At 39.0% G+C, this 23,712-nt stretch overlaps 2 protein-coding genes across 2 annotated transcripts; both read left to right on the forward strand.

Annotated features, from left to right (window-relative positions):
* Window positions 1–18,981: 18,981 nt before the first annotated feature.
* LOC108578306 (thymidylate kinase-like) lies at window positions 18,982–19,560 on the forward strand. Its single transcript, XM_017941609.1, has one exon. The coding sequence runs from the start codon at window positions 18,982–18,984 to the stop codon at window positions 19,558–19,560; it is 579 nt and encodes a 192-aa protein (XP_017797098.1).
* Window positions 19,561–20,071: 511 nt separating this feature from the next.
* Window positions 20,072–21,724, forward strand: LOC108578307 (60 kDa chaperonin-like). Its single transcript, XM_017941611.1, has one exon. It carries the CDS (start codon window positions 20,072–20,074, stop codon window positions 21,722–21,724), a length of 1,653 nt encoding a protein of 550 aa, XP_017797100.1.
* Window positions 21,725–23,712: the final 1,988 nt, after the last annotated feature.

Genomic DNA, 23,712 nt, shown 5'->3' on the forward strand with positions numbered 1-23,712 from the left:
GGATTGTTTGCCAATGTTGCATAAACGTAATAACCCGTACCATCTGGCTTTGTTGCAATCTGATACGTTGCCGAGCGAAGATCTAAACCAAGACTATCATTTTGTTTATAAATAAAACGATTCAAGATAGTAGGCGAGGTCATATAGTACGGTCGAGCACTAAACGTATCGTTGGTGCTATCTAGGACATAGTGAAATGGTGTATAGAGATAGTTGTTTGAGTTGACTTGGTTGGTAATCCCTTCTGGTGAATTACTCGCCAAGGTCTTTAATCCAGCAACCACACTGTCGCCCAAGAGTTTGATGGACGATCCATCATTCAAAAATAAGTTCTGTGGTGTTAGTACCACTCGGTCGTTTGAATCTAGTGCGGTAGATGTTGTTGCAAGCTGACTGATCGAAAGACGTACTAAATCAATACAACATCCCAATGGCGTTACAGTAGAGCCATCTGTTGGCGCAGGAACAGAGCGCACTGCTGCGATTTGTCTGTTTGTCGCAGAATCCAAAGAGGTAATTGTTTCATAACCCTGATCGCCTAAAGTGGAAACCAATTGATTGGGAGCAATTGGTAAACCAGCTGTTGTTGCAGAACGTTCGACTACACGTTGTTTGAGTTCAGCAAAGGTTAAAGGTCCTGCACCACCCGTAGAAGGTTTACGTACCATTGACGTAACCATGCTAAGACTTGTTAGTGGTTTAGAATATGGAGATAGATCACTGTTATCTAGATCTACAAACTTGTATTTAAATTCATCGAAACTAGAATTACTAAAGTCATAATCTACCGCGCCCTTTGTAGTATAGATATCAATCCTTACAGCATCGCCAATGGTGTTGTTGGCAAAGTAGATCTGTGGAATATATACGTTGAGGGTGTTTCCAACAACAGATAAACATACCGTTGGAGTAGACGAATCGTATACTGTTGAATTGTGTTGGGTTTGTATTTCTACCCATTGACCTGCGGTGTTTTGAATGTAAGCACGCGCAAAGTAGAAAAGGTCATTGAAGGTATATGACGTATTGAAACCTGTCACTGCAGTCAACTGAGCAAGTGTCGATGCGATTTGCATCTGCTGCGCAGGAACTTCAAGGTAGAGTAATGCCTGACCATCTGACCAAGTCTTTTTCCAGTTGACGTCATTTGTCTCAGGTACAAATACAGGAGATTTATTGGTTGTATCCAACTGAATCTTTACTGTATTGGAGTTCATAACAGTAATCAAGATTGGGTACTGTATCGTGAAATATACATCGTTGCGATATACCGTTGTATTTTTTGGAATGATCAACTGTTTAGAGCCAGAACCATCGTTGAGTGGTACTGCACGGTTGACAATCTCATCGTAACTAAATAAAAAACCAATAGATGAATTACCAGGCTTTGAAAAGCGATTGAGATAATCTGGACCTGACATGTGTAGGTACAAATCTTTCTCATTGGTTGTCATCTTCTGGAAAGCTTTAGAGAGTGCGGTTTCTGCAACTTCTGCTGCTACAGATGCTGATAGACAAGAGATTTCCAGTGAGTAAGCAAACGGGTTAGATGCTTCTAATACTAACTGTTCTCCATTTCGAATACGCTCAAAGGAGTTCAATGCCAGAATCTGCATGTTATTTGGATCTCGAATGACCTCCGCCATTGTTGCAGCAAGATCTTTACTGTCAATTAAAGCCATGTACTTTATCCTTCATTAAAATTGTTCATAGGTGTCTGATGCAGCGCCCAATATTTCACGATGTTTATCTTTAGTAACCCACCATTCAAGTCGACTGGTTTTTTCGTCTATGCGTGGCACAGCCCAATAGTTAAATAACTTATATTCAATCGGCCATAGTCGTCTAAAGTAAGTCCCTCTACTTTTTGATTCAAAACGAGGATCAAAGATCTCGCTGATTCGATTGAACTCAGCGTAGTTGAGTGGATCGTAATATCTTGCCCCTTGACACTCCCATGTCTGTGGGATTGTATCTGCTTCTCCATTGTAGTTCTCAGAACGGTTGAAGTTTCCTCGACTACCAGGAGTTGCCTGCAAAGGAAAGCACGCATTGGTCACAATGACTTCTTCTACATATTGTTTTGTTGGATCTAGAATCAATCGATAAATACGTGTTTGATAGTCAAACATGTTTTTGGCGGTAAATTCAGGATAACGTTCAACCTTGCCGTATGCAAGCAATCCCATGTAGGTCTGCCAAACATAAAACATATAAGGAAGAATATTGCCACGTACGTTTCTAAAACTAGAACTCAGTTGAAATACTTTATAGACCTTGTTTGTGGAATTGACCATCGAATATTGACTACCTAGTTTTCCTTCTCTGGATTGGAACGTACTAATGATCGGATCTTGCCAGCCAGAGATACTTTCACAGGTATTACTCAAAATAGGAATAAAGGCAGATCTATAATTTACCAGTGGACAAACATGCCCACCGATAGGATCTAGCATCGAACGAACATAAGCACCAACAGAAAGTTTGTTTTTATTTGCCATAATGGACAAAGTACGGTCAGCTTTTAAATTATAGTGTGAAAGATTTAATAACGGACGTACAAAGAACGTCAATCCATAATTCTCTCTTGCTACTTGGGCAGGCGTTCCTTTTCCTGTGAGGTCGATCCCATATAGCGAGGAAGTAAGTGCTTGACTTAGAGCACCAAAACCATTACCACGTACAATGTCGTCCAACGTATTGTCGTTTGGAGCATAAATGCTGCCAGTCTCTAATAACCGCTGACTCGCATCAGCGGATGATGTTTTTGTCGGCGTTGGCTGTATAGCGGAATCAATTTTGTTAATATTCATTAAATACCCCTTGTGAGGAAAAATTAAATGGCTGCAGTTACTACTTTAGCTTTGGGAATGGCTCGTGAGGTCATTAGCAATCTAGCAACTTCGAAGGCACAAAATGCAATTTCTGACTTGAATGCAAATTCACTGGTAGAGTATAGTGAAGCTGCACGTGTAGAACCAATCGTTGTCGTTGATACGCGTTTGACAGGTTACGACTCAACTTCTGATGTCATGAAAATGCTACACAGTCGCTTCTCTGGATACTACCTCAGCGCAGCTTCTTTGGTCGGCGATGTTGGTCGGATTAAAACAATCAAAGCCCTCGATAAAATCAATCCATCACGTAATGTTAGCTTCAATTTAGCCAATAACATAGTATTAAATAGCGGTGGTCGTCCATCTACGGAATCCTTCAACGAGGATCTAGAAGATGCAAGCGATGATGCTTCCGTATCAGTTCCATTGACAAGTGAAGGAGTAGATCTACGTGATCCAGAAGCCACACGTCTTCCGACTTACTCGGCTGAATCTGGCATTGACAATATTGCCGAATCAATTGGTCGTAAGGTCGCACGAAACAACGATATCGCCAATTCCGACGATGGAACAATTAATAATGTCTCATCTAAAGCAGCAGGGGACATTCGCGATGCAGCAAACCTCTCTGTAGGTCAGATGATCACATTGACAATCTCTGATGGCGAAGCAAAGCGTGACGTGAATATCTCAATTCAATTGGTCGCATATCCAACCGATCCACGTACACTTCGTACAATCTTAGAATGGACAGATCGAGATAACTCATTCCGTAGTCGCTTTAGCGCATGGCGTGCAGGTGAATTGGCATTCTGGCGTGACCTTGTGTTCATGCGTGATATCTTCGTCGAACGTACTCGTGCACTAATCAAAGATAAATCTGGTATTTTTAAAGCACTGACAAGTCGTGTGAATAAAAACATGATGGCAGGTCTTGTATCAATGACGCCATCCGTAGGGACAATTTCTTCTATTGCTGTTATCTCTCAAGAAACACTCGACGAAGCAGAAGAAAAGATGGATCGTACTTTTGACGACTTCCAAGCACGTCAACGTTTCATGAACTCTACAGGGATTATGATCTTGGCTGTGGTAGATAACTTCACGCAAGTTGTTACAGTTTACACGTACACTCGTCAGCGTCCAGAAGAGTTCAGCTTAAAAGATATTAAGTCTGCATCTAAGAATGCAGGAACAGATATTACTGAAATCATTAAACTACTTAATCCAAACTCTCGCTTCTAGGAATTAGATAATGCAAATCCTCGATTACTTTCGAAAATTAAAACGTAACTTTGATTTGAAAAACATCAAATCAGAAATCGACAATGTTCGTGATGAGTTGGTCAATCAGGCGTTACCTACGGTTACTGAAGCAAGTAAGTCATTTGATGGTACAACTGAGTCATTAAAGTCGACAACATACAAACTCTATTACGATGCATTGAATTCTATTCAACCAATCGGTCGAAATAGCAATGCTTTGGCTGCGGTGGTAGATCGCTTGCAACGTTGCGACACATTGCTTGACCATATCTCTGAAATTGTCGATAATGAATTTGGCGAACAATTCAATGCAGAAACTGTGACATTGAAAGGTTCATATGTTTTCCGTTTCTTAAACTTAATTGAGTTGTATACTCGTTTCTCTGTGCGTATGACAGAAGTTATTTTAATTGCAGAAAACAATCTACAAGAAAATAAACAAGAGCATGATGGTATTGCGCCAATCTCTCTTGCTTTCTTGGAAAGAAATAAAGATAACTTCTTACAGTGTCATCGCCTGTTGATCAATACGCCAGATTTATTGCGTGAGCAATTGAACAATGTACCTGATATTGTTCTTAGCGAAGTACGTAGTCCGTCTATGCTAAACATGCATGGTAAAGGTCGCATCGATCCATTCCATATGGGTTTTGCTGAATCTCGCGCAGACATCTTTTGGCTATGGGCAGTCAACCGTGCCGAGTATCAAGCCAACCGCTATGCACTTTTAAAAGAAGAGTGTCGTTTACTCGAATTGCTCATTGAACGTCGTAAGCGTGCGCTCAAAGGTGACGGTAGCGATATTCAATTGCAGAAAGTCATTGCCAAACGTGAAGCACAGTTGGACATTAAACGAGCAAAAATAGCGAAGATCGAGAAAATCTATGCAGACTAATCAACCAACACATACGCCGAATGCGAATGTTGGTATTTCTCCACGTGGATACGCTATGCGTATCCCTGAGGTTAATTTTCCAACGACTCGTACTGATGAGAAAAATGTCATCATCGATGCTGTACCAGAGGCAGATAGCGTAATTCAATATCTCTGGACTGGTTACTACAAGAACCCACGTGAGAAACGTTTAGAAAAGGTTACAGCACTAAGCGTTCAGCTTGCAGCAGTGATTGGCAATCTAAAAGATTGGCTTTGGGTAAACTATCGTCACAATGAATCTCTATATGGGATGAATTTGGATTTCATTAAAGATTGTTTGATCTACGTACAGACTGGTCACCGTAAGATGAGCATTCGCACATGGTACGAATTGATCTTGGAAACTCCTGTCAATGATAACAAAGATTTGAAAGAACGACCAAATGAACTTTCAGACATTGAAATTCCAAAACTAGAAGATCTTCTTGCTGACTGGGTAAGACATCCAGATGGTATTGACGATCTATTTTTCGCAGCTTTCATTCTATTTGGCAAAGTAGAAAACGGGTAAACTAAAATGGGACGTTATATTCCTAAAGCAAATGTGGATGAAGATGTTCTTGTTACGTTAAATCCTAGCTTGGAAAATTTGTCGATCGATCGCATTGAAACTTTACTGAATGGGAATCATATCACCCATTCAATCGAAGAACTCTTTAACCTCTATCACATGGTAGATTCTTTAGAAGAATCTCAAATTGATCAGAATGTTTTAAAGATGGTCAGTGTAACGCTAGAGAACATTTCTTTGTCTCTTCCAGAAGAGATTCAGATCAGTAATGAAGTTGGTTTCACCGATACTATTTACGGTGCAATGATCAAAAAGATGCTGATCAATTACATCATCGGCAAGATCAAAGAGAATGACCAACTCATCTACCATTGGAACCGTACGCTTGTTTCTTGGATGCAGGATAAATCTGGACGCACAAAAAAGATTTATGAACGTATCGATAAGTTAAAGGCAAAACCATTCGAAGGTAGTAAACACCACATCAAAGGGAAGTTTACTTCTGCTCTGATCGTCGATGGTTCAATGCCAGATCCAAAGAAACTGATTACTGTCTTGAACTATGAAAAAGAAATTGCGTCACAGTTCATCAATGACAGTGAAAGTCAAGCACTCTATCGTTTTACGGATGGCTTGGTTGATGCAATCACGTATGACATTAAAAAGAAAGATGTCGGTAAACCAAGTCGTGCTTGGGGTACTCTTGCTTGCTTGATCAATTGGTTTACACCGTATGGGTATTTGCTACCTATCTATCGTGCTGTAGTTGGTGAAGTGAAAGCGAAGAAAGCAGTCGAAGATTTTAAGAAAGGTACAATGCCTGACGACATCCCTGACTTATTTAAACTCTACCCTGCGATCGCACGTGATCACGACAAAGCCCCAGACTCTGGCTACGAAAGAATGCGCTCAAAGCCAATCTTTAATAATGCCACACTTACAGTCACTCGCACTGTTTTAAATCAACGCATCGATATTTCAGCAAAAGCAGGTAGTGCAAAAAGTCACTCTGCATATACTGGTGAGTACGGTGTTGCACTGAAAGTAAACCGAAGTGTTAAAGTTGAGGAAGTCCCCGCGCTTGACAAATCTGAATCGGATACGATTTTAAAACTTTGTGATGATTTGATTGGTATTGCTGAAAGTTATCTCAAAGATGGCAAAAGTCGTTCTGAAAACTTATTGAAGTCATATCAGACTGTAGAGAAGAAGTTAAATGCTGTAATGCGCAAGGGTTCTATATTTTATAGCAACAGCGCAGGCTTTAAAGCCTTGACTACGGGTTTATTGAATGTAACTCGTTATCAGTGGAATTCTATCTACAAAGCGCAGAAATCATACATTAACCACATATACCAAACAGTCGATGCTTTACTTGACTATGTTGAGAAATCATCTAAATAATTCTGGAGAAACTTATGGGACGTTATATTCCTAAGGGAACTGAAACCGCATCGGTGGAAGAAATTGAAGCGAAGGCATCTGCTCCTGTAGAAGCTGATGTTAGCGGAAAGGGTGAAGGGGAAAAGTTTGAGAAACCGATTGAAGCAGAAGGTGCTGATAAAGGTATGGATCAAGCTACAGAAACTCCTGTAAACTTAAACAAAGATACGTCTGACATTTGCGAAGCTGCGCAAACTGCATCGAATAAAGTAGAAGCAAAAATGCGTGCCGAGCAAAAAGAATGCGATGCATTGATTACTTCTGCTGAAAACTTAATTGAGCTAGGTGAAGGTCTAGAATCAATCCAGGCAGCGGGCAATGTAGATGTAGGTTCTATTGCGATCTTAAATGCTGCTGTAGAATCTATTTTACAGACAATCCCAGAAGACGCCCGCGATATAGACATGCCTTCTGTCGAAACCTTTGGCGATGGGAATGAAAGTGCTGTTGTAACGCTTTCATTAGAAGGCATTGTGCAAGGGTTACAGAAGATCATTGCCAAAGTTGTCCACAATATCAATGGTCGCCTTGTCTCATTTCGTCAATCGGTTATTGAACGTCAAAAAGTTACAGCATCTTTAAAATCTAAGATTGCTTCACTTGAGGGTAGTATCAATGAAGCTCACCGAGAAGAAGGTGAGAAAACTGTTTCTGGTAAATGGTTAAAGCATCTTTGTGTGGACGGTAAAACTCCAGAACCTGGTACCTTGATCGGGACTTTGAAGTATCAAACAGATTTAACCAAAGAGTTATTTTCCCAAGCAACGATTGATGCAATTAGTGATATGACGGTTAAATTTGCCGATGGTATCACGAGCGACTTGAAGAAACGCGATGTGACAAACCCATCTAAATGGTGGTATGTGTTGCTTATTGCAGGCGTACAGATGGGATTCTTCCCAGGATTGGCGGCAACGCTCTGGTCACTCAACTCTGGACTTAAAACTGTTGTCTCCAATATGCGCGACATCTACAGTCGTGAGATTCCAGATATCTTTAAAACATTGCCAATGGTTGCAAAGAACAATATCTCAGGCGAAGAGAACGTTATCAAGAAGGGTACAAATCCACTGCTTGGTAATGCGCAGATTGTTGCAGGTCGTTTGAAAGATGACGTGCGCATCTCCCTTACTGAGTCTACAGGTGTTCTTTCACAATCAAAAGTTACAGGCGTTGGTTTCTCATTGGCAATGGTGGAAACAGGAAAAGCGTCTCCCGCAACTGAAATCCGTGGATTGACAGGTGGTGAACAGAAACAGGTACTTGGCTTATGTAAGGTACTTGTTGAAGCAATGGAGGAGTTTTCAAAGAATTCTCAATCACATGTAAAACGCTACACTGAATCTTCAATTAAAGCGACTAACGAGATTGTCGATGCTGTGGGTGGAATTCGTCAACTGCTACCTGGGAATAACTTAGGTGCAAATGGGATGGTTTTCTCAATCCAGAAGATACAACAAAATGTTTACGCTGAGTTAATTGGCACACAAACAAATTATCTTCGCCATCTGCAAACAACAGTAAATTCATTATTGTCGTATGTTAGTGCTTCAAGTAGCGAAGCTAAGAAAACAAAAGAAGACGAATAATCTGATCTAACAAGGTGACTATCTATTAATAGGTGGTCACTTTCGATAATTTTATTATATGTGAATATTTCACTACTATTCGAATAGTAATTAAATTTGTAAATGGAGAACTCCAAATGGCTTTAACCCAGGAAGAATTGAACGCAGCGTTTGGTTTAGGTCTTGAAGACAATGATCTTAACGTAAGTGTAAATGCGACTCACGAAGGTGAGGAAGATGAAGGTGAAGATGATGACACTCTTGGTGGTGAAATCGATACATCTGACCAACCAGAAGCTGCTGAACTTGACTTAGACGATGCTGCCGATGATGTTGAAGAAGCTGCTGACAAAGTAGAAGATTTAGAACAAGCTGAACAAGCTCTTGAATCTTTATACCTTACTGCTTTAAATATCGGTGCTGAATCTTTCACTCCTGCAACTGCAAAAATCTTTAACTGTGCAGTTGATCAATCTCTTGTTACTTATGGTTTATCTGCAAGTGACATTGGCGTAGCTTCATCAGAAGACTTCGAATACTCTCCATTGTCAGCCTATACTGACTCTATGGAAAAAATCGGTGAAACATTAAACACTGCTCGTAAAAATGCAGGTAAATGGATTGCTGAAATGTGGGCGAAGTTTGTTGCATTCTTAACGCAAATGATCGACAGTGCTAAACGCGGTAAGGCTAAAACAGAAAAATTATTAGCTGAAGGTAGTAAAACAAAAGAACAAGCCAATGAAAAAATCACACTGGCAGCAGTTCTCGGTAACGATTTTACTTCTTCAGAAATCAAAACGCTTAATGAAGTAGTGGCTTCTTTGGTAACAACAAAGTATGCTGATATCCAAGCAGGATTGTCAAAGAAAGGTATTCAGACAAAGAGTGTCAAGGACATCTTTGAAAAAGCTATGTCTGACGCAGAAAAGCACATCGGTAAAACAATTATCGGTGGCGTTACAGTTAAGAAAGAAAAAGGTATTATTTCTTTAAGTAATGACAAACGTAGCGATAAATCGGTTACGGTTAAAGTACCAACAGTTGCCGAAGGTATTTTGATTGGTAAAGAATTAGTTAAAACATCTAACCTTATCATCGACTATAATGGTAAGAAAGGCGCTCGTGAAAGTTTCAATAAATTCATGATCAAACAAAATGCTGAAGAAAATGGTTCTACGAACAAAGAAGATAAAGGATTCTTTGAACGTCGTGCTGTTGTTCGCGCAGCAGGTACTAGCTGGCGTGAAGCTATTGCGTTTGAACGCGCACTGATTCGTCATGCAACCGCAGTTGTAAACTCAGGTAATAACGGTCTTGTCCAAATCTTTAAACCTAAGAAAGAAGGCAAGAAAAAGAAAGAAGATAAGAAATAAGAGACTGTAAGGTTTCTATCTCTGAAGTGAAACACTGATATCAGAGTGACCGAAGGGTCACTCTGATATTTAACTTATGATATTTAAATAATAGAAGGTTAGTCATGGGACGTTATATTCCTAAGCATACATTGAACGCTGGACTCGAAGACAATGAACCAGAATTAGATCCAAACAAACAACCAGTTGTCTGGGACGAAACACTTGAAGAAGAACCTACTGACCAGGTACTAGAGTCTGACGCTGAACATGATTTGGCTGTTCAGAACATTGAAACATTAGAAGAAGCTCAACAGGCTTTAGAGTCGCTTCACGCTACACTGCTTAGTATTGGTGCTGAAAACTACACGAATGGTGTAGAGTTAATGTTAAACAATGGTGTCAATCAGGCACTTAGAAAATTTGACATTACAAGTACCGATCTAGGCATCGAAGATTACGGAACTGACCGAGTTCAAGCATTCAATGTATCTGTGGAAAAGATCTCGGAAACAGCAAAAGATATCGGTAAGAAAATCATAGACTGGTTGAAGAAATTCATTGGTGCTATAATTGGCGGATTACAATCCTTATTTTCCACAGTAAAACGCAATAAAAATGAAACTGAAAAACTATTGGCTGCTGGTAAAAACACCAAAGAACAGGCGAATGCTGAAATTACAATCCCAGAACAACTAAAAGGAGATTTTTCACTTGACGGTTTAGTTAAATTAAATAACTTTTTGCGAGAGATTAAAAAGGTAGACATACAGCCACTTATCAAGCAACTATCCAATCAATTTAAAACCGATAGAAATAACGCCCCATCCAAAGAAGCAGTTGATAAAAAATTCTTTGATCTATTTTCTAATTTATTTAAGAATAACGTCATTGAGATCATAGGTAACTCTGCACTGATCTTAGAATCTGGTTTTTCTTTAAAAGTGACCGCCGACCTCACTAAAAAGAAAGACGTCAAAGATACCATTGGAAACTACAGCGTTAGTCAAGGTGTTAAAATCGCCGAACAATTAGTTGAATTAGGTGATTTACTAATCGAACTTCAACCTAGTTTTATCAACACCAATAAAGTTACCAATGGAACTTTGGGGCTGCTGGAAAAAATCATTGATTCAAGTATAGGTGATGACCGTGTAACCGCTTTCCTTAGAAACATGCGTACATCTATAAAGTTTGAAGATGACTTGATCAAATATGGTAAACATGTGCAGCGCTACGGTAACCAAATTCTTGTTCAAATCTTTAAACCTAAAACTACCGATTAAAATTATGTAGAGACTGACTTCGGTTGGTCTCTGAATTTATTTTTTATAGTGGTTTCTATTTCTTTGAAAGAATTAGTAGTCTCCCTACTAAGGGCTAAGGGGTTTGTGTTTATCTAATAGAGAGTCATACAGCCTTAGAGTAATACGAATGTATTACGGTTAACAATAGGAAATAACCATGCAACAAGTAATTATATTTGGGGTACTCGCTTTCCTCATCGCAGCTGTGATTATTACGCACAGCTACCACAAGCAACGAAGGTCGAACGAACAGTACGCCAAAGAGTATTCAGAGTGGCTACATGTATTTTTCGAATTAATCCATATTCCAGGCGAGGTAGGACATAGTTATTCTCAAGATGTCCAACAAATTGCCAAACTTAAATTAGAAGTATGTTACAAGTTACGGTCGAGGTCAATCTTCATCCCGTTAACCTACAAAGCCAATGCTGAGAACATAGCACGTGCAATCCGTGAATGTGCAGAAGCTGGCAACTATCCCCGCTACATCTTAAATGAAGTGCAAGAATGGTTTGAAACAGACCTTAAAGTCTATTACCGTTCTTTTAGGGAACTTAAAAGTGGATCGTGGGCAGCAGATATAAATTGCCGATTTTACCAAATCTATAGACCGATGTTGTTAGAAGAGATCAACAAGTCATACACGTAGCGAATCTAAAAATTATACTAGGGGCAAAACCCCTAGTATAATTGATTCTGTGTGATATAAACAATAGGATAATTAAAATGCCTTTTTATACAATGCCATTGGATGAGATTGATGAATCTCTAGTGCGCCCAAGTGTATTCGATGTAACCAAACGAGTATTCCAAACAATCGACTTACCAGATGATGTTCCCATTCTCTTTAAAACAGATGGAACACAATACTTCTATAAAGGATCGGAAACAGATTCCTTTGTCAAAGCCAATCAAGCCTTTGATCGTAACCGTTATGATGGCGATACGCTTTTCTACGTAGCGACAGACATTGAAGATACGGATTATACTCGTCTGTCCTCTGTAACCACTCGGATGGAAGAACAACCTATCTTCTCTGACAAGAAACTATCGCTGCACATGTATCCTGCAATGATCAGTAAAAACATCAGTTTGACCTTTACAATCACTGGAACGCAGACACAGGTAGAGCGTTGGCGCTCTATTATGCGTCGTAAGGCTGCTCAGGGGCTGTTAGTGATCGAACATATGGTTTCGTACAGTTATCCTATTCCTAAGGCTTATATGAGCTTTCTGACGCGTGTATGGAACATGCGTGAAAACGTAGAGGGATATGGTCAGACCTTAAAAGAATGGTTACAACAATGTTTCCAAAAACCAATTATGGTCTTAAATACAGACAGCGGTAAATATCCTGTCTTTACAGTCTGTGAGAAACAACTACCAGTACAGGGTTACTTTGAATATGGTGACAATCCACCAAGACCAAGCAAGTACAATGATACCTCACTTTATTCAATGGAATTTGTCTATCACTTTAGCATGGATTTCCCTGAGACAATTGTGATCCATACGCCACCGATCATTCACAATCAGATTCTTCCAGGTTCAATGCTCAATCAAAACCTTCCATTGGAATTAGACCTTGTAAGAAAATATGGCTCTATTTCACAGATGGCGTTCAATCACTTTAGAGCAGATGCCCAAAGCCAACTCCCAATTTTACATCGAGATGGACTACCTATCCCAAGTTATGATGACTGGGTAGAAGACAATCCACCCAAAGGTTATCGCACACTTGCAAAGTTTATGATACAGGTAGATCCTGCGCTACCTAAGTCAGTATTAAACTTACAGCACATTGGAGATTGGAAGTTCAATGATGATGTTGTAGCCTACATGAAAGACCATACTGTTCAGATGACTCAGCCATATGAGTCTATTTTTCTTTGCAATCAATATCGATGGGATAATCTATTGGAGATGTCTTCCGTACATATTTCTGATGATTTAGATATCTCTATCGATTCTGATATGAACTTGAGAGACTATCACCATCACGTTATTTATGTTGTGAATGATCCCTCCATGCTCCGCGAGCAGGCGGTTTCTAGGTTAATAGAACATCCAAGCGTGTTGGTTGGTTATCTAACAAGACTCTATCCTTTTATGTCCGACAAGCTTCATGTAAATGAGGTTAAAGATTGGTCTGTATCGGATTGGTATTCGATTTTGGACTATATTCGTAATAAGGGATATAAGTTATTTGTAGGAGACCAATTTGCAGTTTGGAATTTAGTTGGTGAATTTACAATTGTCACTTCGAGAGAATGAACATGAACGTATTAACAAATCTGGTAGACTTAGATGATGTCTGTCCTGAAACAATGGATGCAGTGACAGCATTTAATACCACCTTGAAAGAAAAAGGCGCGGTGTTTGGTCGCACATTGGAAAACATCAAAGATCTTCAAGAAAGTCTGGAGCGTCTATCGCCTGTAGAACTTGTTAAGCCTAAAAATGTCGAAGGTTTTAAGAAACGGATCGATAAGATCTCTGATGATCTAGGAATGGAATCCATTGATATAGGTTACACCATCAGCAATGAAGGGTTCTTGGATGCAACGAAAGAATTTGCTAAAAAGATTGGTAAGTTCATTGCAGAATGCATGAAGTGGGTCTTTGAGAAAATAAAGGATTTTTTAAAGTACAGTCTTCGTCAGGGTGAGATGTTGATCCGCGCAGCTAAAAGCATTGACAGTAAAGTAAAACGGGACAAAGCAGGTAATATTACAACTGTTATGTTGGATTTACCTATAGGTGCTTTGCCAATGTTCCATAGCAGCAAGCACACCCCTAAACTAGATTTTAGTTATAGTCAAAAACACTATGACGAATCTTTGGTAAATATTAAAGCGGATAGTAAGATACTTTCTAAATGCTTAAAGGATGATCTAGCTTCGCTGGAAGAAAGTTGTAAGGAAGTCTTAGATGCTCTACGTGAAGATAGAAGCCTCAATCAAGACAAACTCGATCTCTTTAAAAAGAAAGGACGTCTCGCTGGACTTTACCATAATAAGTTCCAGTTTATAGGGGTTAAAGTTTCTCCATTTGAGATGCTACGTGGTAATGGTTATCGCAGTACGAAATATGGATTCAAGGATGTCACCCATGAGAATGGATGGCGTGGGATGGAACATACCTGTAAACTGACTTTAGACTATAAAACTTTACCAGTAATGGTTAAGGCTACGGTGAAGCAAAATGATGATCTAATTGCAGATGCAAGAAGCCTTTATAGCGATATAGAATCTTCCAAAGTTTTCAAAATATTGGCAGAGGCAGATATTGTTTCCAGATATAAAAATGCGGTAAATGACACTGGTTTATCGTCCGAAACAGTGGAAGATATACAAGGTATGTTAAACGCACTATATGAAGTCGCAACATATATTCGTTCGATTACATCTCAGTACGGTGGCACTATCAATCGTTACACACGTTTCTTGGAAGCCACACTAAACTCAATCGACAAAGCATTATAAGTACATGGAGAGGGACATCCCTCTCCATTAAACCTTATGTCTTTAAAATAAAATTTCTTTTGCTTTAGATATGATTTCAACTCCTAAGACGGAAACAACAATGGTAGAGTATACAATCATATTAGACGATGAGACGAATCCAGAATTTAAGATGATTCCACCCAAGCTGATCAAAAATAGAATTGTTTATAACATCAAAAAACTTTCTGAGCGAGGATCGACCAAAACAAAGGATAACATTGAGAAATGTCCTACGTATGCATTATCACATCGCCATATATTGGGAGCGATTCACATCCCTCTACCTAGACGCCAACTATCCATTGAATTACTATTTCGATACATGCGTCATCGTGAAGATGAAACTTTATCAAAGACACGTATCTTACCTGCTAACTTTATTGCCTTTGATTATAACGATTTTAAAGCCAATCCTTTAAATGTCATTTCTAAAGTTTACGATGCATTTGCTGATGTAACCAAGGATGTGTCAAACCTACCTACCACAATACTTATCGATACGTACGTTGATGGTAATCCTTCACATAGCACAATTGCGGGAAGTAAACTAGGAACTCTACTCAATGGGATTTCATTGAATGTGGAGAAGATTGGGAAAGGTTTAAACTTACAAGGTAATGAACAATTAAACTTTCATATTGCACTAACGAGCACTATCCCTGAGATTTCAAATAGAGATCCCGACTTTGTAAAATCCAACATGCAAAAGGTATTCGACGGTGCTCCTGGTAAGTTTATGTCGATCAATGTAGATGGGGCATATTTGGACTTGGAGTATTTTTTCTTAGAGCCTCATCGTGACAATGATATCGTCGAGGAAATTGTTAAAAAAGGAAAAGTCAATACAGAAGCAGTATTAACGCTACTTGACAATTATTTCAACTGATCGCACCATTCATGGTATGACCTATTTTTAACGGTAGATAAATCATGCCAATTGCACCCAATCTAGAAATAAATGAAAAGAAATCAGAAGTTCAAATTGCAACTTCTGAATACAAGCATTCAATTGTTACCTCCGAGAAAATGGCACTCGAACCAATCATTGCCTATATCGGAGGGTCTAATTGGAAAGTCGATTGGATGAGCCAGATTCAAAACCAACACGAATCTCTCAAACCTTTCGACGTTGCTCAGCAAAATACATACCAGATGTATCACTATATCAAGAATCTTATTGTCAAACTACAAGGTTCTTTGAGTCCTGCTGATGATACAGACTCTGGACGAATGTCTTTGTCTGGTACATTAATCATTCCATCTATTCCTGGTTTAATTCCAAATCAGTACGATTCTTTTGTTGCGGATATCGGTGAGGGTAGAGCTGGACAATTTACAGTTACCCATATTCAGAAAAATACATTGAATCGTGGGACTGTTTATACCGTAGACTTTAAATTAGACCGTATTGTAGATAGTCGCATTGAGAAACTTATCAATGCTAAGATCTCATATACGAGCTACTATGAAAAAGACCTACTCATTTTAGGTCAGAAGCCATTACTTGCAGAATCGGATTATCATGATTACAAGCGACTAGGCGAAGTATATCTTCAACTGGTACATTACTGGGTGTCAAAACACTTCTCTCGCTCTATGAGCTGTTTAACGCCACCTCGCATCGATCAAGACACGCCAGTCTACGATTTATACGTAACTCGCGCAGCCGTAGCAGTCATCTCACCTGACGAATCCCCTAGACTAAGAAATGCAATTCAATATAATTGCGATGACTTTAGATTGATTGAATTTGAAAGTGTCTTAGATGCGATTATCAAACGAGATCCGACAAAGCTTTATGGCTTGTTTAGCGAATACAAGTTAGTTAGCGTCAAGAACTTTGTTGCCAGCCCATATCAAGGATCGATTCGTTATAGTGGATTTAAATATATCCTTGTACCATCAACACCCAATGATGATCCAGACTTTGATGATCGCTTGACCAATGCTCTCTATGGAGATGTATTAGGGTTTCCTAACACTGGACAGTTTGAAGACGATGAAAACATCTTTCCTGCAGTTACAAACAAAACATATATTTTTACAGAACACTTCTACAATGAGGATCTGGAACAATGTACGTTATTCGAATTGGCAGTGAGAAAGATGATACATCAGGAATCTGTATCGCCAGATTTGGTCTATCGATTTGTCAAAGCGTTTTACAAATTGCCAAAGTTAGAACAGTTCTACTTTGCTGTTCCATTGTTCTGTCTTATTAAAGAAACTATAAGAGGACTATCATGACACGATCAGAAGTCGCCTATGCATTGTTCCATGAAATGATGCAGGTAGATGTATCGACTCGGTTTATCTATCCCCCAGAGTACACCCGTAAATTCCCATTATCGATGCATGGTAACTTGGAAGAAGAAGTCAAATTTCAAACAGGACATACCACTGTATTGAGAAGTACCGCAGGAATCGCTATGCTTTTGGATCAAGGTTCGGATATCTATTACAAAGACATGCGTCAGTTGGTTAAAAGTTTTCAGTTGGTCAAAGCACACCTAGCCAATTGGGTAGAGGAAATGCAAACTCCATTTGGTAGAAATCCACCACCAGATGAAGATCTACTCATGCTCAACAATCTAGCAGATCATTTGGCTTATGCTGCCAACCGTTTTATTCTTCACGAAGATTTAGCAGAGCGCGCAATCACTGGAAATATAGATGATGATCCGTTTGCAGATTTCCGTGGTACATTCACCGAATCTAAACGATTCAAAATTAACAGCGGTGGAGACTCGCAACAAGCCAGTGCAATATACGTTTCTCCATTGCTAGAGTTCTGGTCAAGTAGAGGTTTAGACGACTAATGGAAATTCTCGATACATTGGTGAGTAATGAGCTTGCCCAAATCAGTCTAAATGGAATTATTGTTGGTAGACATCGATGGGAGATTGTCGTACATGCCAATGGTCGAGAGATCCGACCGATGTATGTTGATCATCTAAAATTAGATAGACACTATGCCGAAAACTTTGGTGATCAGCTTTCTATCTCTGCCGCCTTTGTTCCTCTCGATGTCATGAAGTACATTACACCGTACAAGGAAAACTTAGAAGTCACCCTGATCAAAAGACCTTTGGGTAGTGGTCAGATGGGTGGGCAGAATATGAACAAGTCGGTATCGACAAGTAAATACAATGCTCACCTGATTAACTCCAAGTCAGCAATGATTGAGGGAAATAGCCCATTGGTGCTCAATCAGGAAGCTGCACAGACAGTCGCTATTCAATCAATTGAATTACAGCTGTACAATCCTGTCATCGATTATATTCGTAAAAAGACATTCCGCACAGTCTTTAGAAAGAATAAACCAATGGAAGCAATTGGATATATTCTAATGAAAATGGCATGTCCGTCAACTGCACCAGATAACAATTCAATCAAGGGGATTGATATTGTTAGTGGATATAAAGACGAAGTTCGAGAACATATCCCTATCAATGAAATGACACCACTCCTTAGATGTCCATTTCTTATCAATGATCTTGTTGGTGGTGTTTATGCAACAGGTTTCCACTATTACCTGCAAGATCAAAAATGGTTTATCTATCCCCCGTACGACACAAAACGATTTAATAGTGCAAAGAAAACATTGACTGTAATTCGTATCCCTTCTGGTCGAATGCCTTCTTTGGAGAAAACATTCAGAACGACAGATTCGCAGATCATTCTACTCACTACGAGAGAAACCAAGCACTATGACATCTCCGAGACAAAGCAACTCAACCAAGGTAATGCGGCTGCTTTTGTTGAAGCCAGTAAGATTATGGATGGGATCTACAAACAAGGGGATAATAAGGCAGTTGCCAATTTAAAAGATGTCGGCTCTTTTATTTACAGTGAAAAACGCAATGATGGTAATATGTTTACTTCCGAAGGTGGAGTAATTACCAATGATTTTAATAAAGTCTATACTCAGATGGCTTTAAAATCAGGTGCAATTATTCAGACCCAATGGGAAAATGCTGACCCAAATGTACTTAGCCCATGTATGCCAGTTCGATATTTATATACCGATGGCGACAAGGTAAAAGAAATCTACGGTACATTGCTCGCTGTAGAGACTATGGATTATCAGCCCAATCAGAACAAAGGTGAAAACGCCTTTGCGACCATTGCACTACTTACGCTCTTTGTCAATCGTGTAGATCCTTCTGCAGAGGTTGATCAGAGCAAAATAACTAACTCATCAACGGTAGCTAATTAATGAAAAAACCAATGTACATTACAATCGAAGGTATGGACGGTAGCGGTAAATCTACGCAGGTAAAGAAATTAACAAATCGTCTGGATGAAAACAATCAACCGTGGATTTATAGTCGTGAAGCAGGTTCGACAGAAGCAGGTCTAGCAATGCGGGACATTCTTCTCAATCAACCATTTTCAAAGGACTTGGATAACTTCACGCGCATCTGTCTATTTGCAGCCAGTTATCGTGAAGGACTGACCAAGAAGATCTTGCCTGCATTGGAAGAAGGTAAATGGGTGGTCAGTGATCGAACAAACATTTCTTCAATCGTCTATCAAGGTGCAATGGAAGAATTTCCAGAAGCAATTATCTTGAACAATGAAATCAAACAGCCAGATCTTGTTATCATCTTAGACATCGATCATGCTTCATTTGTCAAACGTCAAGAGTTTAAAGACCGAGATCACATGGAAAATGAATTGGTTCAGGATAAAGACAAATTTAATTTTTTACGAGACAAGTATATATCTTATGCGAGAAAGTACACCAACGTAGTTGTCATCGATGCCCGCCAGCATGTCGATACAATTCATGAGGCTATATTCCACGCCATTGAGCGATCTGAGTAATCTGCCTCATTTGGTTGTACAGCGCATGTGGTTTTATACTCCTACGACAACACCCATTTTTGTCGTAGGAGTCTTTTTACTTTTGTGCGTCAAAACGAAACAAAGATATTTTAACTACATATTACCATTATGAGTAGTATCTAGAAATACTCAAACATCCTTGATTACTTTTTTATAGAAAGTGTTTCATTTATGACAAACACTCGGAGTTAACACATGTCAAATTTACCAAACAACTTAGAACTTGGTTCAGCAATCATTGCAACCGCACGCACAAGCGAAACTGCTGGAATTCTTTCAATGGACGATTACTATCAGTTTGATGCAATCTTTGAAGGTAAACCAATTGTTGTAATCTCTGACGTAGAAACGCATCCACAAGTACAAATCGATGGTGTACTATATTCAGTTGTCAAACGCGATACAATCCTTTCAGTCGTCGAACGTTTAGTTTAATCATCCTGAAAATACCAACATACATTTTAAGAGATATTTAATCGGAGTAACCACAATGCAAAACCGCGTATTAGACTTTGGTCAAGAAGCTCGTACTAAACTTATCAGTGGCATTAACGAACTTGTAAAAGCAGTTGCCGTTACATTAGGTCCTAAAGGTCGAAATGTATTAATTACCGATTCGATTGGTGTTCAACATGTCACTAAAGATGGTGTAACTGTTGCTCGTGCAATTCGTTTCAAAGACAAGCTCAAAGATGCTGGTGTTCAATTGGTCAAACAAGCTTCTGCTCAATCAAACGAACAAGCTGGTGATGGTACAACAACTGCGACAGTGTTAGCAGGTGAAATGATCAACCAAGGTCACAAGTTGATTGTTGGTGGCGCTGCACCAATTGACTTACAACGTGGCATGGTCAATGCAGCAGAGATTATTTACTCGTCACTCAAATATCAGTCATCTCCTGTAACGACTCAAGAACAAATCCGTCGCATTGCAACAATCTCAACAAATGGCGATGAGTTCTTAGGTAATACCATTGCAGAACTTATGGATAAAGTCGGTATTGATGGTGCAGTAAAGGTAGAAGAATCTATCAACTCTGAAACATCAATTCAAGTAGTGGAAGGTTTAGAATTCAACCGTGGCTATCTATCACCTTACTTTGCTCCAAGTGGCGCATTTGAAGGCACTGATGTTTCTGTATTATTGATGGATTGTTCACTGGACACTGTTCCTGAAGTTCAAGGTATCTTAGAAGATGCAGCAAAAAGTAAAAAGCAAATTGTTATCCTTGCACATGACTTCAATCCACAGGTCATTAACTTCTTTGCGCACAACGTTGCCAAAGGCATTTTAAATGCATGTCTTGTAAAAGCACCTAGCTTTGGTATCAATCGCACATACGAGTTAAATGACATTGCAGTATTGACTGGCGCTACAGTTTACTCTAAAGCCATTCACAAGCCATCTGATCTAAAAGTTGATTTACTTGGTACTATCAAAAACTTAAATGTGACTGCAAAGAAAACATTGATTGTTGGTGGTGGTGGTACAACTGAAGCAATTGATAAATACGTCGCTGACATCAAAGCAAATATTGATGCTATGGAAAAAGCAAATGAAGAATTAAAAGAATATGATCTTGAACTTCTTCGCACTCGCTATTCTAAACTCAATAACGGTGTTGGTATCATTCGTGTTGGCGGTTCTACAGAAATTGAAATCAAAGAACGTCGTGACCGTGTAGACGATGCAATCGCAGCTACGCGAGCAGCTTCTGAAGAAGGCGTCGTTGTTGGTGGTGGTACTGCACTGTTAAATGCATCTATTGAATTAAAGTCTTACGATACATCTAAGTTTGCAAACGATGATGTTCGTGCAGGTTTTAACTTGGTTATTGCAGCAATTACAAAACCACTTATCAGCATCTCTGAAAACGCAGGGGAAAATGGTGATGTAACAATCAACAACATTATCACTCAGCGTACCAAAGATGTAGAACCTAATCTTAACTTTGGCTATGATGCTTACACTGGCAAATATGTCGACCTTGTAGAAACAGGTGTAATTGATCCAGTTAAAGTAACTCGCCTTGCAGTGAAACATGCGGTATCTGTTGCAGGTATTGTATTGACAACTGAAGCGACTGTAACGGATGATCCTGAAGATTTAGCTGCATCTGTAAATCCTAACATGACATTCTAATCTCTATTCTCTACTCTCCATAGAGGAGAGTAGAGTCTTATGACATTTTCAAACTTTTATTTTAGGAAAAAACAAATGAATATTATTAATTTCAATAAAAAAATGTCTGGATCGAACGAAACACGAAAAAATTTCGAGCAGATTATAAAGTCAATTGAAGTGCATCTAGATCGAACAGATGAAGAAATTGCCGATAGCTGTCCTTTTCATTTACCAAAAGCAATTAGAAAATATATGGTCTTCTGCTATGTTAGTTATTTGCGCGGTTTGGCAACTGCATTCCAATATCGGATTGATGAAAAGGTGGTAATCACCAAAGAAGATCGTGAGTTATTCATCAATGCCCAAGGCTCAACGATTCGTTTTACATATCGCACAGGTGACAATGAAGTAGTGACAATGTCATTTTTAAAAGGAGACCATGAAAACGAATTAATCCTCACAACAATTTATATCGGAACAATATGCGTATGGGGAGATATAGTTAAATTCGCTGCCAACAATATTGTCGGCGGGTTTAAGCCTGAAGACTTTTACACTCAAGAATTCTTGGATAAGTTTGTCGATGGTTTTAAAGATTAAACATTTCACTACTAGGGATGTCCCTAGTAGTGTTTATGCTCTTTTATCTTTTTTTTTTCTAAATCTATTTTATTTCAAATACATACTACCATTATGAATAAGGTAATGAAATCTTATTCTTTAACAATCTTTTATTCTGATATCAATAGGAACTATTATGAAAACTTTATTAAACACAATCAAAGCTACAATCAATGCTAAAGTAGAAAATGCTGTAGTGAAACTTACAGACATCATTAACTTTGCAGAAAGTCACAAACATCTAGCCAAGAAAGCTTCATTGCCTGTTACGGAAGATTATATTGCAAAAGGCATTATAACTAATATGGGCAATGAATTTAGCAAAGTGGGTAATATTGCTGGAACTTTCTATATCCTAGAGTGCACTGCATATCGTACAGGTAAACCAGAAATGGCAAAGAATGTAAAACGCTTGAATTACCTAATTCAGTGGTCTGGGTCTGCAATTGTAATGGCACGTGGTTACAATTCTTACAGAGAGTTACAACGCATCGAAAAGAATGAAAAATCTGTGGTAGAGGAATACCCGCTAGCCACTAAGTAATCAACTATAAGCTATGGGGTCTTAGGATTCCATAGCCCAACCTTTTATTCAGACAGGAACAAACCTCATGAAAGATCTATATCTAGAAAATATTATTGCTCAGGTTGCAAATGGTAAAGTAATATTCTGCCTTACAGCAGATTCAGAACTTACATTTAGTAAAATCCTTTCTTTCTTTCCAGGCTATCGTCTAGGGAGTCCTTACTTCTCAGGTGAAGACATCGTTCTTTTCTTTCGCAATGTAACAGAACTTTCTAAAGATATCATTGATGGACTGCGTAAACTCAACGATTATATTAATGGAAAATCTACCGTTAAAAATCCAGCAGGATTGAGAATAGCATGAAACAAGCTCTGATTTTATTCATATCAATTACACTCCCTCTCATTTGCTATGTTGTGCTCAAACAGCATATCAAAGAAATTCAGCCATTTTACTATTTTATTGGCTGTTACATGTGGGAGAATATTTATCTATCTATTTTTTTTTTCGTTTACGCAGCTTCCATCCAAAGATCAAAGTCCGCTTCTCCATCTACACCCGCACCAGGTTTGGATGCGACAGACTTACGGGATTGATCGGCGGTATATATATCGTCTGGAATGTATCCAAACTCTCCAAACTGATAAACACAGTAGTAATCTTCAAATGGCGTAGGTGAACCTGCCTTTCGATGTTTACCACGCATCCATGTAACAAAGGTGACGTTACCTACCCTCACGAGATGTTGGTTGATCTCCATATCTACTTCTTGGTCAATTGTAGAACATGAATCCCAATAACCCTTGTTTGCGATCTCACGTACAAAGTCACCTTCAATTACACCATCGCGAGTTTTCT

The sequence above is a fragment of the Habropoda laboriosa genome, unplaced genomic scaffold (assembly GCF_001263275.1).
Source record: "Habropoda laboriosa isolate 0110345459 unplaced genomic scaffold, ASM126327v1 scaffold6494, whole genome shotgun sequence".
NCBI classification, from domain to species: Eukaryota; Metazoa; Arthropoda; class Insecta; order Hymenoptera; family Apidae; genus Habropoda; species Habropoda laboriosa.